Genomic DNA, 18,289 nt, shown 5'->3' with positions numbered 1-18,289 from the left:
TTATATTATGGATCTTGGTTCAAAAATTATGTGTTTGTCGTTAATATATTATGTACTTTCAGTTAATAATTACATCTTTGAAAATAAATTGAAAGTACATATTAACTATAGACACTATGTAAACTGTATATACATAATATGTTAATTGCATATTATGTGCTTTCACATACATATAATTTGTTGCATATACATAAGGACATCTTCAATAGTGGAGATTTTGGTGTGATTTTTGAGGAGCTTTTGTAGGTGTAGTTAGAAAAGAAAATGAGAGGGAAAAAAATGGGGAAAAAACAAAACAAAACAAAAGCTGAATTTACAAAAAAAAAAAAGACAAGTTTTAATGTGCCCAGCTGTGCGTGCAGTGGGCACAGGTTGGCCTTCACGCAGCTTGCGCTGCAATTGTTCTTTCATTAGCTGGGCCCTATCAACTGGCAAAATCACCAAAATAACAGAAATAACTCATACACTCTCTCTCTCTTGTTTCTCTTTCATCCATGGTAACATTTTTTCTCAAATACTGTGAACAATTCCCCTAATGGGGATGCTCTAAGTCACATAATATATTTATTGTAAAAGTTTGCAAATATGTTTATTATCCAATAAATGCAGAGTTGAGCGTTGTTTCTATATTGCAACATTATACATCCATAGGTGTATTCTTGACTTTGAAAGAATAAAAATGGAAGCTTCAGAAAGGGAGAGATTAGAGAAGAAAGGGGGAAGTTCCAGAGCAGAATTAGGGAGGAAATGTGTGAAGAAATATATGCAAGTGATTAAAATTACAAGGTGGAGATGTAAAAATAATTTCATTCCAGGCAGGTGTAGGGAACACAAAAACCAATCAATGGAAAGTTGTAAAGGAATGCCAAAATTTTCAGTGAATGAAGACGCTAATACATACTACACTCAATGCTACAGCCACCCACTGGGGTTCTCACTAATCATATATCTTCTTCACTTCGTCACATACCATTACAGATTTACACCTAATCCTCAAACATTCCTTCATCTGACAACCTAGAAGATTCAGTACCATTGACATGAGGTTGGGTGGAAAAATCGTCACTCGGGCCTCCTAGTATGCTGTAATCAAAGTCGTCGTCATCACTGTCGTCCTCATATGTCTCTTCATTGGCTTCATCTTCCATCTTCTGCCCAAGACCTTGGGCTTCCCTCTGGATCTGCTGCTTGATGGCTTCCTCATAAGACATTTCATACCAAACAGTACCATTTCCAACTATGGATTTATTGTACGCATCTGTTGCCCGCACCTGCTTGCTCCTCTCTGAATTCTTTGGTTCTCCCCAATAGTCATAACGATATAGTGGGCTTTCAGGATCATATTCATCCTTCCCTAAAATGCTAGGATCAATATACCTGCCAGGTTCATCTAGTGGAAGCCCAAGTGCTTTACGGCTGCAAGAGCATCATTCAAGCTTTTCATTATAATAATAAAAGCATTCACAATATTTTAGAATTAATAACTTCAGCAGCATTTCATTCATAGAAGTAATGCTGATACTAGATGAAAATGAAGATGATGGCATGCATTACCTAACACCCAATTGACCCAAATAATGAAAGAGGCCAAACTCTTAAAACCCTTGCCATGTTATGGTGGTTCCTAGCAATGAGTTACGTGAATACAACAAATATATAGATAGTTCATCCCAGATTAAGAATTGTAATTTGTTTCTCTTTCTAGCCTTTCTAGGTGGTCTTCCTCACTCCCAATAAGCAGATTGTCTATCTTGTAACATAGTCGGAGAAACAAGCACTTGATGTACCATATAGACATGTTTCATGTTTCTTTAATTGATCATGTCCCACCCCTCAATCTTGGGACCGGGGGTGCATGGGGCAAGTGAGGTGGTCTTTACTTTTCTTTTCTTCCTATGAGTGTGAGGTTGGGTCTGCAAGAGAAAAGGAGGTAATACCAGCTAATATCTCTGAGAAGAGCCTCTCTTTCCTCCAATGACCGACGCCAATGGATAAAGTCATATTCATCCATTTCAACATTACGTCTCAACTTGGTAATTTTGTATTGTTCTCCCCGTTCTTTTGCTTCGTTACTCATCTTAATATGATGCTGCATTATGAAAGAAAACAAGATGAATCACAAGGGTTATACATTCAATAGTTCTTAGGCCAATAAGACACTGCTCATAAAGTTGATGTACAGGTTACACCAAATATTAGATCTATTCCAGTTATGGAAAAGAAGAGTCAAGTTTACTACCAACCTGGCGCTCAATAAGGGCAGCTTCTAAGTCAAGATCCTTAACACTTACTTTCTGCCAGAAAAGGTAAGATCAGTGCCAAATAGATTCATCACCAAATACACAAAATGAATTAATGAGAGAAGTGCATACCACAATCATTTTTGGAAGTAGAGAATTCTGATAATAAGTTTTGGTGTACTCAACACTGTTTTCTTTGTTATATTCTTCACTATCAGTTAACTCAGTCAGCTTTTTGCCCTCGTATTTATCAGGATTAGACTCCATGTCATCCAAAATCAATTGTTCAGCATTATGGATCTGCCATAACTGCATCATGGATAAAGATACATATAAATATATAGTCAACCAATTGTCTCATATTTCCATGGTAAGAAAATAAAAGCAGAGAGTTGGAACACTTTGATCATCTAATGAGATGGCTAAAACAGCCATAATCTGGTGGATGTCACGAGTTACTCTCAAAAGTGGGAAATGTTAAATTGAGCTCAAAACAACCAGTATTAAGTCTAAGGTTTGTGTCCTTGTTACCTAGATTCTCATCTTCAGTATGAAGAACGTATTCAACAACTTATCTGTAGGTTTCAACTCTTAAACCAGATATGCTAACTAAAATAAAAACTAAAGATAACTGAACTAAGCAAAATGAAGATAAGAAATGACTAAAGATTCATAATAAGAAGAGCTATGCTAAATGGCAAAACTACCTTCTGAACATAAGGGTGATTTGATAACAATGGTTCTTCTTCCACTTTAACTCCAGGGTCTTTCCTAGGAATAGGAGGTCTTCCACAATCACGCTGCAACACAAGTATGAAGTGAAAGTAGGTATTTAAGAACAGAAAACATACGTATAATTGAGATTTGGCACCTAAAAGCACTTAAATCATCATGTACCATTTTTTTTTAAGCTTCAGGTTTATGCTAATAAATGCAGGGTTGGCAAGAATATCAAAATGTGGGAGAGATTTATGTCCGCGTTGAAGATAACAACATTAAAGTTCTTATTAAACTTGGAAACAACTGATGATCAAAGTTCAATTAGATTCAATACTTCCAACGCTGAACATAACTTATAGGAATGACATACTATCTAACTGTTATACATTGAAAAATTGGCTGGGAGTTCTGAACAGTTGAAATTGATGCAACTAGAATAGCTAGAAGCTCACATGAGATTTCAAGTGGAAAGATTACGTATTATTATGCCTTTGTTCTATCATACTCCGTATCAAGGATGACAGCTTTAGTTCTAATTGAAATCCGAGCACTGTATCTATTACTAGACCAAAATCACTAATAAGTAAATATAAATGAGAAAATGCAGAAAATATTCCACCACCCCTTTCTAGATTTGCTTTCATGTACAAGCTATAACTTCAATTTCAGATGCTGTTCCATGGGAAATGAGTCTAAATTTGGAAAACCAGATTTATGATTAGTGGAAAAAATGAAGTATGATTTATATCTAGTTCACACAGTAGAGGTACTCACACGTAATTCATCTGGATTTGTATCTTCATCACGATGAAATATTGGCGGAGAATCAAATCTATTGAAGCTGCATGCATCAATACACATGAAGCAACCCAGGAGTCAGCGAATATGACAACCTTTCAAAACAATCACTTATTGACATGCAATGTGAAGAGTTTGGTCAATAGTATGGAGGAGGAGAAGAATCTTGTATTTTGCAAGTTAATACACATTAGTGCATAAACTAGGACACACTTTAATTTTTTATATTAACAATTGGGCTCCCTCTTCTTGCAAAAATTACACACACCCATTAATGGCCCTTGAACATTGTTATAATCTAAGATTTGGTCAGGATCACTCAACTGGGCTATAATGCACATGGGCCAAACCACACTAAAAGATTGAATCCAACCAATTAGCAAGTCTAACTCATGGCCTTATAAACCCATATGTTCTCTCTTATTTTGTCAAAACCTCAAAGGGATCAACTAGACTATGGTATGCATAGGCAAAGATATTTATTATCACTAGATGAAAGAATCTTACATTAGATGATCTATATTTGGATCAACAAAGCGCATCTCAATTGGGAACCTAAACCGATAAGGATCTCTTTTTGCCTGTGAAAGGAAGAAATCACATAAATGCACAGTTATATTACCAATATAACATATAACAATAACAATAATAATAATAATAATAATAATAATAATAATAATAATTATTATTATTATTATTATTATTATTATTAATTAATTAATTAATTAATTAGGTATCTTGAACAGTATTTAGAATTTTCCAGAACAAAACAATTTAAAATGAAAAGCATTTCAAAATAGAGTTCTACTCAAAGAACTCAGCTATAATTGCATTGAGAGAAAACGAACAAATAAAACCTTGCAAGTAAAATTGTACAATTAGAAAAAAATATTGATAGATATCATTCAAATTAGGTTAATGTCACTCACCAGAATTTCAACAATGACAGGCATACCAACTTTTATGTGATGTCGGATCCAGAACCAGTCATTTCTCTTTATAGGAACCCACCTGGAAGGCATTTTAAAATACAAAATAAAAAGAAAACAAAATTTACTACTGCATTATGAATTTCAAACAAATGCATCAAGTATGAATATCATCATATAAATTTCCACAAATATAAAGGATATAAATCCCTTATTCTATAAGACACTACGGATTGAGCTCCTAAAAAATAAAAGAAAAATAAAAAGTTATAGACTAAAATTAAATTTTCATGGAAATATTAAAAAAATAACTGTATGTGGACATTTGGTGCAAGCAAATATGTATAGATGAAATTGGGAACAAGAAAGCCTGGAATGGGAATTCTACTCTAGAAGCAGATATTCTCATAGCTCCTGAAGTAGTAGCGTTGGATTTCACAAGTGCCTTCAAGACCAGAATATAGGCATGCACTTTGCAACTTGCATAAAGCAATGAAGTTTCCAAAGCACAAAACACTGTTCAACTTTAAACCCAATGCAGTGTACTTAGGTTTTGTCTTTTACTCTTTACTCACAAAAGTTTTGCAATGACTTTCCTATAGTAGCAAGACGGATAGGGCAAGTTCATCCTACATTCAACATTTCTTAACATACTTCTAATAATAAAAAAGTGTAAAACAAGAAATATAAAAAGATTTCTATTCATTGAATGCTTCCATGTGCACAGATTAGGAAAGTAATCAGAAGCTTACCCATCATGGACACCCCCAATATCTACAAATGCCCCTTGATAAAGGTGTACAGCAGTCACTTTACCTGCACAAATCTGAAAAAAGATTTCACTAAGCTTACAATTTTATTAGCAATCATGTGATATCAATTGTATTACTCTGTATTTGATAATATTCAAGTAAAGAATCCTGGGTTCAACTTAAATTAACCCATGACTTTTTTCAGCCCTATACCACTCAGGCACTCACCACCACTCTCGACACCCTAAAAATTAAATAAATACAGAAGTGCACCAGAAAATAACAAACTTCAAGTCTGTTATGTTTTCATTTCTTACAGACTCTTCTTAACACATTCTGTACTGTTAAGAAATAATAAGTTGGTATGTCTGGACCGTCTGGTAGATAGCAATGAGCTACCACCAATCAGTAGGGTGGAAGGTATATGTGCTAAGCAAGAACTAGAGTAGATCAAGAGATATAGAGATTAATAAGTAGCTTAATAGAATGAGATACAGAGCCTAGTGTTTATAGGCTATAAAGATAAAAATAGTCTATATTAACCCTTCATTTTAGAACATGTGATAGTTATGGGATTATGGATCTTCAACTAATCCATAGCCCCTGAGATCCCATGCAATAATTTGAAAATCAGCAAAATGCATAATATTCTGGGTTAATATGTCTCTATTCAAGTAACTGGTTAAACCAACAGACTGATATATGGGATACTAGCCAAAGTATTATTCAAGTGAATGAGGACATCACTTGAAACTGTTTGGAGGAGGCCACAGGAAGGTGGCTTTGATGCTATGGCGCAAGAAAAGAGATTGAAGATATTGTGGATGGCAAGAAGCAACACTGTTTATCAATTGATAATTAACTTACAATAGAATAAGTTACAAGAGTAGTATTTGAAGGCTAAGAGAGATACATAAAAAGAGTCTAGATTCATACTTTTTCATTTTATTTTTTGTTAGTTCATTTGTTAGTGCTATATAAATTAACCTTTTTCTTTTATATTGTTTATATTTGACAATATTTCATGAATGTGTGACAATGGTTGGGCTAAATTTTCTCAAGTCAGGGCCCTGATCATGCTGACTGTCTGGTTTACAATTACAGGTCATTGTTTATTTGAACAATGACTTTGCCTGAAACTGCTAGAAAGCCACAGGAACGTGGCTTTAATACCTTGTTAAACAACAACAACAATAATAAGTTGGATTTAGTTGGAATGTTTGAAAGGTGGCAAGGAGCAACCACCATCTGGTAAGGGAAAAGGTATATTTGCTATTATGCTAATCAAGAGACTAAGTGAAGAACAGACAAATAGAGTTATGTGTCTAGTAGTTATAGGCTAAGAGAGGTACTTAAAAGAGTCTAGACATAACTCTTTTCATTTTTTTTGTTGGTTCATTTGTTAGCATATTTTTAGTAATTATAAAATAATACATTCTCATTTCTTATTTTTTATTAAAAAAATCTTACATGAATGCGTACATTGGTTTGGCTAAATTTTCTCAATTCACAGAGCACTGATTTTGGCAGTGTTTGCAGTATTTCACCTGAAATTGCTAGAGTACAGCTACAGGAAGGTGAGTGGGTGACATTGATACCATGTCAAGAGATAATAAATTGGAAGGTTTAGTGAGTGGAAAGGCCCCACAACCTCCCGGTAAAGTGGAAGATAAAGCAAGAGATTAGAAGTAGAACTAGAGATACATCTGATAATTAACTTGATAGAATGTGGTGCAAGTAAGGTATTTATAGGCTAAGAAAGATACATAAAGTAATCTAGATTCATCACTCATCATTTAGCACAAGTGATAATAATTATGGGACCAAAAGTACAACTTTCCCTATTTTTAACTACAATTCTTATCTGTGAAAATAATCTTTAATTATCTTATTCTTGTATAGCCTATTACTTAACAAATCCATGAATGTGGCAAGAAAAATATGTATTGAATAAAGTCAACCGTGTAAAGTTAAAAACATAAGCAAAAGGAATACAGAGGAGAATTACAAGGAAGAATCGCTTACTTGTCCTGGGTAAAAAAAGGGAAGTTCATACTGCCAAAGAAAAACAAAAAACAAAAAACGGTCAGGTATGATAAATGTGTTAATATGAATTGCAAAACCATGGAGAGGAATATCATCTATCGAACCATTCCCTCCTCATAATCCTTTCCTCTTTTCCTTCTACCAGGATAGTAGTCTTGGTCATACTGCACACAAATTAGAAAACATGACTTGAGTAACTCCCACAAAGTGCTGCATAATCCTAGCTAATAATATCCAAAATTTTAAAAATAAATGAGTCCTGCCCAATTAGCCACAGTCCTTTACTCTAGAACAAAATGTTCTTCTGTCAACAAGCATAATGAAAGACCAATTCACCAGGAATGAAAAACTTCTCAATCCATCTACCTTATATGACTCCTTTTCCAATCTATCCTTGTTAGCGGCTACCCATTCTTTGTACTGTTTCAAGAACACACTATACCTCTCCAAGTTCATGTCATCAGTTTCCGTGAGAACCATCTCCTCCACTTTACTATAGTCAACCCGTTCTGCCATCATCTTGTGCGCCTCCCTAATGAACTCCAGCTCCTTCCGATCCACCTCCCATCCCCTGGGAGGCCAATCCCGGGGCGGCACGTGGCGGACCACCAGCGGCCCGGCCCACGACGTTGTCAGAGGCTCGGGGATTTCTCCCTTTATCTCGAACTGCTTAGCGAGGTACTCGTCTTCCGTTAACCCCATCTCCTCAATTTTCTTCTTCCGGTAATTAGGATTGAGCATTTTGAAGGCTTCGATGGCCTCCGGCGACTGAAGCGGGACCTCCTCTCCCTCATTCAGGGATTTCCGAGCAAAATCAGCTTCCGGAGTGAGGATTTCCTCCCAGGGAGCCCAGCCTCGCTCGACCCAGTTACGGCGTCGAGCTTCCTCTTCGGATTCTTTCTCTTTTGGCCTGAAGGACTGGAGAAAGGCTTCGTCGTCTTCGCCGACCGGGAATTCATCGGACTTGTAGCAGCTAGCGGAGGTGAGGGTGGGTTTGGCGGCAAGGGGGGTGGGAAACAATTGGACGCGAAGATGGGGTTTTGCGAGGGTTTTAGGCGATGAAAATGTGAAGAAGAAAGAGGAAAGAGTTTGCAGAGAGTGCATTCTTCTGCTATAATAATTGGATAAAGTTGGTTCTGTTAGTTAAAAGATAACGGGCAAATGCTGTTTTTAGCCATTTAGATCAAACCGGCTATTTCAAAAGGAAAATACTATTCCCACTTTCTACTTTCACTCACAAATTTATAATATACACTTTTTGTAACTTACGTGCTAAAAATATCTCATCCTTACTTGCCGTATTATAAAAAGTGAGAGAATATAATTTCTCTCGTCCAACTCAGAATTCTCCCCCCACAAAGAGAGCTCATTTGCCACTTGAGCTATCCTATTGAGAGAATAGAATTTAAGAGTACATGTAGTATAACTCATTTCAAAATTCTCTATATAATTTTAAATTTTACTACTGGAGCATTTAAAAAAGTAAAATAATAAAATTTTAGGCTCCATTTAAAATATAGAAAAAGAATTCCTAGTATTTATTTCTAAAAATGTTGTATTATGTTTGGAAAAATAGTTGTATTATGCATACTTTCAAATTCTACTCTCTTATTTCTATTTCATAAGGTGGTAAATAAGTATTGATTATATTTCATCATGTGAACCCACAAAAAAGTGTTTACATCAAAAACATGTGAGAGAAAGTAAAAGTTATGAGTATAATATGAGTCCACCACTCCATTTCAAAATTCTCTATATAATTTCAGATTTTACTTCCGGAGCATTCAAAAATATCGGTTATTTCTAAATTTTCTATATAATTTCAAATTTTACTTTCAGAGCATTAAAAACTCTTTTAAAAGAAATAATAAAATTTTGAGGGTCCGTTTAAAATACGAAAAAAGAATTTCTACAACTTATTTCTAAAAATGATTTTTGAAAAATAAAAGAAAAATAGTTAAATAAGCTCCTAAATTTTACTCAAAAAATTAATTGAGTCCCTAAACTTTTAAAAAATGCAATTAAGTTCATAAACATGTTATTTTGGTGCATTGAAACACAAAATCCTATTAGTTACTTGTAAAAGCAGGTCACTAGATTTTGACAACACTCCAGCGATGCTCCGAGGATTAATACCGGCAACCGAAGACTTCAAACGGTCGCTAGTCGCTTGCCTTCTCCAATGGAGAAGGTTGAGAAGGTGACCCAAACTTCACAAAGTGAGAAGGCGACCACTGAGTTGCCTTCTCACACTAAGAAGGCAACATTGGAGAAAGCGACCAGATAGCTAAAGAACTCTGTGGTTAAGCGTGATTGACTTACAATAGTTACAAGATGGGTCAGCAGTTACAGAATGGGGGTGACCCACTAGGAAGTAAGCATAGTGCAGTGCTGAGATCCATCAATTCGTATCAGATTAGAGCCGAGGTCACGAGTTTGAATCGATGGCGAAGTGAAAGCTAAGGCCGAGTTTAGTCCCAAGAAGGGTCAGTGGGTGCGGAGGCTAAGGACCGAGTCAGGCATGCTGTGCAATTGGGCTAGGTGTTCAAAGGCTGCGGCAGGTGCTGGGAGGGGGATTGTTGAGCGTTGGCCGAGTTGGCTAAGTTCAGCATGCCCATGCTTGATCGAGACGTGACATTGTAGCTTACCATGGAAGGATGTGGTTAAATGGTTAATGTCCACCTACTTATCACCAATTGGTTTTAAGTAAGATATGACAACCAGATAGCCAAAGAACTCTGTGGTGACTTGTAACTGATGTTATCACATCTGTGCTTGTTTTTATGGTTATTTTGAATCATCATAGTAATTAAGTTCTTTAATTTTGCTTATTTAATATAGGTTTTCCTTGCTATTATCATTTAATTATGGTTCGTACTTGTTTTGAATGTTTTACGGTGTTTGTTAGTGTTTTTGAACCATTGTAGGTCAATTCTATGAGCAAGGGAAGTTCAAGGATGAGTTTGGAGCAATTTTGGATGAGTTCGGGGCCCAGTGGACTCGACGCGTCGAAATTTTCCAGTAGCTAACTAATTCGCGCACAGGAAGTCTCGACGCGTGGAGAAAATTCTCGACGCGTCGAGAGAATAGGCGTCTATTTCTGGGATAAAAACAGACGCCTAAAGTGGCGCAGCTGGGCAAAATTCAATACAAGCGCGAGATTTCTTTTCCTAATATCAATTGCACGGATTTCAATGCTCATATCTCCATATTAAAAGTTAGCAATTCAAGGAATCTTCCAAATTCTAAATATCATTAAAGACGGCAATTTCTTTATTTAAATATAGGAATTAGAATTTGAGTCCAATTTGGTACAAGATTCCTATTTCATCTCAACTTTGTACCCACTATAAAATCCCTCCTTCCTCAACCCTAAGAAGAGAGACGGGGGACAGGGAGAGAATTCAGAGATTCTTGGAGACAAGAAGGAGAGAAATCAAGAGCCACAAGTTGTCTTGGAAAGCAAGAAGAAGACTAGGGAGATTTGGGAAAATCGTCTGGTTAATTCTTGTACTCTTTTGATGATTTGTAATTCTTTATTTATATTTGCTATGTATAATTTAGTCATGCTTGGCTAAATTCTTTAGAGATTCTTGGGTAAAAGTGTTTATGAACCTATGTGCTTGAGCTCTCAGTTTCTTTAATATATTATTATTTGGGTTTAATACTTGTGTTGCAATCGTGATAATATTGTTTGATGCTTGTAATTAATGGCCATAGTTACTAGCTTCATAGCCATGTTTGTGTCACCAATGGGAGTTGGGGCATAAATTAGGGCACACACGATTGCACCTAATGGTTGGTCATTGGGAAAGGGGAACTTATTAGGGGAAGTTTATTCTAGATTGTTGCCAATCGGGAGATGGTAGTAATTAGGAATAATTGAATGCTGATCTTTGATCTTATTGGGTGTTTAAGCCATGGGAGTGGAAATTCACTAGGAATAGAGATTACGGGAGTAACTCGATTCCACTTTGCATTCCCACACAAATCTTAATTCCAAACTAAATATTGCAAACGATAATTGGCACTAGGTGATTAAATACTTGAATCCCATGAATCTCAACTTCTCTCTAATTGTTTTCAAAATCCTGAACCTCTGTTTTATTTTTATTTATTTTTATGCCAATCAATCATCTAAGTAATTGTTAGGATTAGCTCTAATGAATAAGTTAGTAACTAGTGCTTGATACAACCACTTCCCTGTGGATCGATAACTCGTACTCCGAGAATTATTTGTTTGCAAATATACTACGCATCAGTAACAGTCACAAGATGAGTAATCCAGTGGAAGTAAGCATAGTACAACACTGAGACTCATCACTTCAGTACACAAAAATCTCCAATCACCTCATCGTTTTCCATACGCAATTGCTGTTGTTTGTACCTCACTTGGTTGAATTCAAATTTTTAGTGTGATTTGACCCATGTGCATAACAGATGTTGGACTCATGGATATTTTTTTTTAAATCACTAGATAACAATTGAATGGTAGAAAGTTACTATGAGAAAAATTTAAGAACTGAATTAGTCATTATAAAACAATTCAATAACTAAAAACGTCATTTCTGTTGGGTTGGGGCTTCCCTCCTATGTGGTAAATAGCTCAATTTGGACCAAGCCTATTTTTATCCACTATAATATATTAATATATTTGTGAGCTTGTTGGAGAAGTTTGCTGACAATTATTAATTGTCTTGGAAAATGTGATATTGGTGGAAGTTGGAGCATAAGTTGAGCAGAAGTTGGGGAAATATTTTCTTCACTTTTGGCAGCATGTGAAGACAAGAAAATCAAATTTCCTTATCTTCACTCTTTCCCATTTCGGCTGCACATGTGAAAGGTTGAAAGTTTATTTCTTTCTATTCCCATTTTGGCAGCAGCTCAGCAACTATAAAGGAGGACAATTCATTTGTTTTCTAAACACCACAAATTTCCACAAGCTTTTCGGCTAAAGCAGTGGACAAAGAAAGAAGAAATTCATTTTCTTCTTCTTCCTTCTTCACGGCAGTACGCAGCGCAGCGGAAGAAGCAACTTCTATTTCTTCTTCATTTTGTGCTACTTTGTCGTGGGTTTGCCTAGATCTTTTAGGTACTTTCTTTATCAAATATTTTGTAGAGGTCAGTTATTTGTTCCAGGCATCTTTTTGGATATTCTCGTAATATTTGTATTCTATTCACCTTGCTCGTGGTGGTTGAATATTTTGAGTACGAGATATTATTCCTTTTAGGCCTGTGAACGTGATAGAATGTATTTGGCCTAGAGTTGTTGTATTTGATATTTTTAGGGTGTTTGGCTCGGGTGGTAGCCAGCAACTTTGTACCCAAGATTTGTTATAGTGGAATATTGTGTTGGTGGTGGTCCATGGTTTTTCCCCGTGGTTTTGGGGTTTTCCACGTAAATCTTGTGTCCCTTGTGTCTATTATTTATTTTTGGCTATTTTGTACCATATCGTATTTGCACTCTTGTCGGTCCTGTGATTTTATTTATCACAGGTAGTGGGATTTTTCCCAACAAAGTGGTATCAGAGCCCTGGTTGTTGATCGGGTACATTTGACATGGAGGTAAATACGATCAATATGGTGCGCTTGAATGGTAGAAATTTTCACATTTGGAAGGCCAAGATGAAGGATCTCCTGTTTGTGAAGAAATTGCATCTACCCGTGTTTGCAAGTGCAAAGCCAACAAATATGTCAGACGAGGAGTGGGACTTTGATAACCAACAAGTTTGTGGTTATATTCGACAATGGGTCGAAGACAATGTTCTGAACCATGTTATTAATGAGACGAATGCCAGGAGCCTGTGGGATAAGCTTGAGACCATGTATGCTTCCAAAACAGGCAATAACAAGTTGTTTTTGTTAAAGCAGTTGATGAATCTAAGATACAGGGAAGGTACATTGATCAATGATCATGTTAATGATTTCCAGGGTGTTCTTGATCATTTGTCAAGCATGGGCATCACATTTGAGGATGAGGTACTTGGTCTCTGGTTACTTAACACTCTACCTGATTCTTGGGAAACATTTCGAATTTCTTTGACCAATTCTGCTCCCAACGGTGTTGTGACCATGGAGTTTGTCAAGAGCGGTATCTTGAATGAAGAAGCAAGAAGAAGATCTCAAGACACCTCCACTTCTCAGTCAGAGATTTTGGTTACAGAAGATAGGGGGAGAAACAAGCAAAAGGGTCAGAAGGGTAGAGATGTTGAATGTCATTATTGTGGCAAGAAAGGACATATCAAGAAATATTGCTTCAAGTTGAAAAGGGACAAGAAGCAAGATGATGATGATGCCACCGGGAACCAAGTTGCAATAGTTGGAGGAGATTTACTTGTCGTCTGCGATGAGAATGCCAACAATGTTGCTTGCCATGAGACAACTTGGATTGTGGATTCAGGTGCAGCCTACCATGTTACACCAAGGAAGGAATTCTTTGCTTCATATACTCCAGGTGATTTTGGAGAGCTGAGAATGGGTGATGATGGTTGGGTGAAGGTGATTGGTACCGGTACAGTTTGCCTTGAAACAAGCAATGACGCAAAGCTGGTACTTAAAAATGTAATGCATGCACCGGGTATCAGACTGAATCTTATTTCTACTGGAAATCTTGATGATGATGGTTTCTGCTATTTCTTTGGTGATGGACAGTGGAAAATTGCTAAAGGCTCACTGGTTGTTGCACGAGGTAACAAGTTTTCTAACTTGTACTCTTTGCAAAGCTCTATTTCTGGTGGTTCAGTGAATGTGGCAACAAAGGAATGTGCATCAGAGTTGATACATTCTGATGTGTGTGGACCAATGGAAGTTAGGTCACTTAAGGTTTGTTGCTGTATCGCCGGGATGGCGATATCCTCCACATAGTCGGGATGGGGATATTTGTTGGGTTGGGGCTTCCCTCCTATGTGGTAAATAGCTCAATTTGGACCAAGCCTATTTTTATCCACTATAATATATTAATATATTTGTGAGCTTGTTGGAGAAGTTTGGTGACAATTATTAATTGTCTTGGAAAATGTGATATTGGTGGAAGTTGGAGCAGAAGTTGAGCAGAAGTTTGGGAAATATTTTCTTCACTTTTGGCAGCATGTGAAAACAAGAAAATCAAATTTCCTTATCTTCACTCTTTCCCATTTCGGCTGCACATGTGAAAGGTTGAAAGTTTATTTCTTTCTATTCCCATTTTGGCAGCAGCTCAGCAACTATAAAGGAGGACAATTCATTTGTTTTCTAAACACCACAAATTTCCACAAGCTTTTCGGCTAAAGGTGGACAAAGAAAGAAGAAATTCATTTTCTTCTTCTTCCTTCTTCACGGCAGTACGCAGCGCAGCGGAAGAAGCAACTTCTATTTCTTCTATTTCTTCTTCATTTTGTGCTACTTTGTCGTGGGTTTGCCTAGATCTTTTGGGTACTTTCTTTATCAAATATTTTGTAGAGGTCAGTTATTTGTTCCAGGCATCTTTTTGGATATTCTCGTAATATTTGTATTCTATTCACCTTGCTCGTGGTGGTTGAATATTTTGAGTACGAGATATTATTCTTTTTTAGGCCTGTGAACGTGATAGAATGTATTTGGCCTAGAGTTGTTGTATTTGATATTTTTAGGGTGTTTGGCTCGGGTGGTAGCCAGCAACTTTGTACCCAAGATTTGTTATAGTGGAATATTGTGTTGGTGGTGGTCAGTGATTTTTCCCCGTAGTTTTGGAGTTTTCCACGTAAATCTTGTGTCCCTTGTGTCTATTATTTATTTTTTACTATTTTGTACCATATCTTATTTGCACTCTTGTCGGTCCTGTGATTTTATTTATCACAGGTAGTGGGATTTTTCCCAACAATTTCCTTTATAAAATATTGTGAAAAAAAGTTGTTTTTTTGGTGCATATATATACACTATTTCACAAAATTTCAGACGTGCCCTTTCCATAATATAATCTTTATTCGTAGACTGCATAAAGGAGAGAATTGAACAAACCTTCTTGGAGGATGGGTATGCATGGGTAATCTTTGTGTGACACAGAAATGAAGCACTGAATTCCAAGCTTCACACAAAGATCCATTTACGAAGAACTTGGCAGATTCATAGCACACAAACCAAGGCCAACATTTGCACCAATATGTCCCCTATAAGACCATTCCTCCGACAATTAAGATTCTCAAGAATCGTATAACTCAGCAAATTCTCCCTACTACTTCCACTGTCATGGAGACTCATCAACTCCGAACTACTCTCCCATGCGCGATCACGGCACTGCTCGTCCTGTTTCTCGTATCTCTCAGGCCATGCAACGCCTTAAATGCATCGGTTCTGGTCAGCGAAGCCGCGAGCGGACAAGGCAGATGGCAAACTCTCATGGAAAACACCGGAGTTGTGGCCATGCACATGGCACTCACTCACCGGAACACCGTCGTGTTCTTCGACCAGCGGGGCTCCGGCAGGTCCGGGTACCAGCTCAGGCGACGCTTCAACGGGACTAGATGCAAGGGCTCCAGAGAAGACCTGTCGGATCCCTCTTGCTACGCTCACTCCGTCGAGTACGACGTTCTGAACAACACCATCCGCCCCCTCCGTTTCATCTCCGACACATGGTGCTCCTCCGGCACGATTCTCAGCAACGGGACGATCATGCAGACCGGCGGGTACCGCGACGGGTCGAAGCGGATCCAGTTTTTTGCCCCGTGTGTTGACAAGACGTGTAATTGGAAGCCGGGGAAGAAGCATTTGTATGATGAGAGATGGTACGCTTCTAATCAGATCCTCCCGGGGAAAAATGACAGAGTTATTATCGTCGGTGGGAGAAGGGCTTCCACGTATGAATTCGTGCCCAGATTTCCGAACATGCAGAAATCCACAGATCTTCCTTTTCTGCACCAGACCTACGAAAGAAACGCCGGCGGGAACAATCTTTATCCGTTTCTCCACCTCTCCTCCGACGGGTATCTCTTCATTTTCGCCAACCGCGATTCCATTCTGTTCAACTACAGGAAAAACAGAGTGGAGAAGAAGTTCCCCCGGATGCCCGGGGAGGGCTCCCGGAGTTACCCCAGTACCGGGTCGTCGGTTATGCTCCCGTTGGACCATAAAAACCGTTTCCAGAAAGTGGAGGTGATGATCTGCGGCGGGGCGAGCGCGGGGGCGTATACAGAGGCGAAACAGGGGAGGTTTATAGAAGGGCTGAAGAGCTGCGGGAGAATGGTGATTTCCGGGAACAAACATAAGTGGAATATGGAGAACATGCCGGGGCCGCGGGTGATGAACGACATGGTGATTCTTCCGACGGGGCAGATTCTAATCATCAACGGCGTCAAGCGGGGGTGCGCCGGCTGGGGAAACGGAGCCAGCCCGGCTCTCGAGCCCTACATTTACAGCCCGGGAAAAACCGTCGGGAAAAGATTCTCCGTCCTCAGGGCGACCAAAATTGCGCGGATGTATCACTCCTCGGCGGCGCTCCTCCCCGACGGGAGAGTTTTAATCGCCGGGAGCAACCCCAACGACGGCTACGTCTTCACCAACGTTCCACACCCCACCGAGCTCCGATTACAGGCCTTCGTGCCCGATTACATGGACAGAAGATTCGACAACCAGAGACCCAAAAACGTGTCGGTTTACGTGGAGGGGTCTCCGGCCGCCGTGGTCGACTACGGGAAGGAATTTCATGTGCGTTTCTGGCTAGACAAGAAGTGGCCGAGCGAGGATTTGGAATTCAGTGCATACTCGCCACCATTTACTACACATTCCGTAGCCATGAATCAAAGAATGCTGAAGCTGAGGTGCACGAGTATGGAAAGGGGTGATAATGGAATGGTAAATGCTGTGGTGGCGGCTCCTCCGTCGCCGGTTGCTGCGCCGCCGGGGTATTATATGGTCACCGTTGTGAACGAGGGAATTCCCAGCATTTCCCGTTGGGTTAAGTTCGCGAATGCGTGATTCAAAACGTTTGAATGATTTAACCTAATAATATAATTGTTGTTTTAAAATTGCTTTATGCATGTAATATTTTTGATAATCAAATAATTAATGAGCGAACTGCGATTGCAAAATTAATTTGAGAATTTATTATTATTATTATTATTATTATTATTATTATTATTATTTTATTTTTTTTTGGAAATTCCCATCCACATTAATGGGTTGCCAGAAAAACATTTCCACAACCCTGACTTTTGGCACGTACTATTGAAAGGAATGCCACGCCATACTAGCTTGCATAATACTTTTTGCATGCAAGCAAAAACACTTCATGTTCGGTCGGATAAAAAAAGTTTATCTAAGAAAAGATTTTCTTAAATTTGATGAAAATAGATTTTTTTTTTTTTTTTTTCATTTGATTCATGGAAATTTTTTTCTAAAAGAAAAAGCTTTCCTTAACTAGTGTTGAGGAAAAGATTTTTTGTGATATTTTGTTTTTCATTAAAGTTGGAAAGAAAGTATCATATGATTTGGAGTTAATTCCATCAAAGGTCCTCCGACTATCATGATTTTCCGCATTTAGTCCTTGTCTTTTAATTTGGACGAATTAAACCCTTGAGTATTAAAATTTTTCCACCAAAGATCCTTCTGTTATCTCAAGGTTAATTTGACGTTAACTTAAAGGGTATCATGGTCTTTTCATACGTCAATAGCTTCTTCCTCTCCGTTTCCCCTCTTCAATTCCACAAATGGTCCTTCAACACATTCGTGACTCACTCTACATATTCATCTCCTTCTTCCCTTGCCCTCTCGCTTCAATTCCACAAATGTTCCTTCAACATATTGCTTTGTCTCACTCTGAACTCTGAAGCCTAGCGGCAACCCCACAGTAAGC

At 38.0% G+C, this 18,289-nt stretch overlaps 2 protein-coding genes across 2 annotated transcripts; one reads left to right on the top strand and one right to left on the bottom strand.

Annotated features, from left to right (window-relative positions):
* Positions 1 to 791: 791 nt before the first annotated feature.
* LOC109180063 (protein PLASTID TRANSCRIPTIONALLY ACTIVE 10) lies at positions 792 to 8,662 on the bottom strand. Its single transcript, XM_019329559.1, has 12 exons — positions 7,852 to 8,662; positions 7,590 to 7,649; positions 7,465 to 7,494; positions 5,440 to 5,513; positions 4,688 to 4,769; positions 4,266 to 4,339; positions 3,735 to 3,801; positions 2,948 to 3,040; positions 2,373 to 2,549; positions 2,244 to 2,294; positions 1,938 to 2,089; positions 792 to 1,416 (listed from the first exon to the last, which is right to left on the bottom strand). Exons 1-12 carry the CDS (start codon positions 8,587 to 8,589, stop codon positions 987 to 989), a joined length of 2,028 nt encoding a protein of 675 aa, XP_019185104.1. The 5' UTR covers positions 8,590 to 8,662; the 3' UTR covers positions 792 to 986.
* A 6,905-nt stretch (positions 8,663 to 15,567) lies between these two features.
* LOC109180008 (aldehyde oxidase GLOX-like) lies at positions 15,568 to 17,462 on the top strand. The gene has a single exon (XM_019329491.1). The coding sequence runs from the start codon at positions 15,688 to 15,690 to the stop codon at positions 17,410 to 17,412; it is 1,725 nt and encodes a 574-aa protein (XP_019185036.1). The 5' UTR covers positions 15,568 to 15,687; the 3' UTR covers positions 17,413 to 17,462.
* The last annotated feature ends 827 nt before the right edge of the window (positions 17,463 to 18,289 follow it).

This window comes from Ipomoea nil, unplaced genomic scaffold (assembly GCF_001879475.1).
Source record: "Ipomoea nil cultivar Tokyo-kokei standard unplaced genomic scaffold, Asagao_1.1 scaffold0987, whole genome shotgun sequence".
In the NCBI taxonomy this organism is placed as follows: domain Eukaryota; kingdom Viridiplantae; phylum Streptophyta; class Magnoliopsida; order Solanales; family Convolvulaceae; genus Ipomoea; species Ipomoea nil.
Note: the sequence above shows the minus strand (reverse complement) of the source record. Positions and strands in the feature narration are given on the sequence as shown.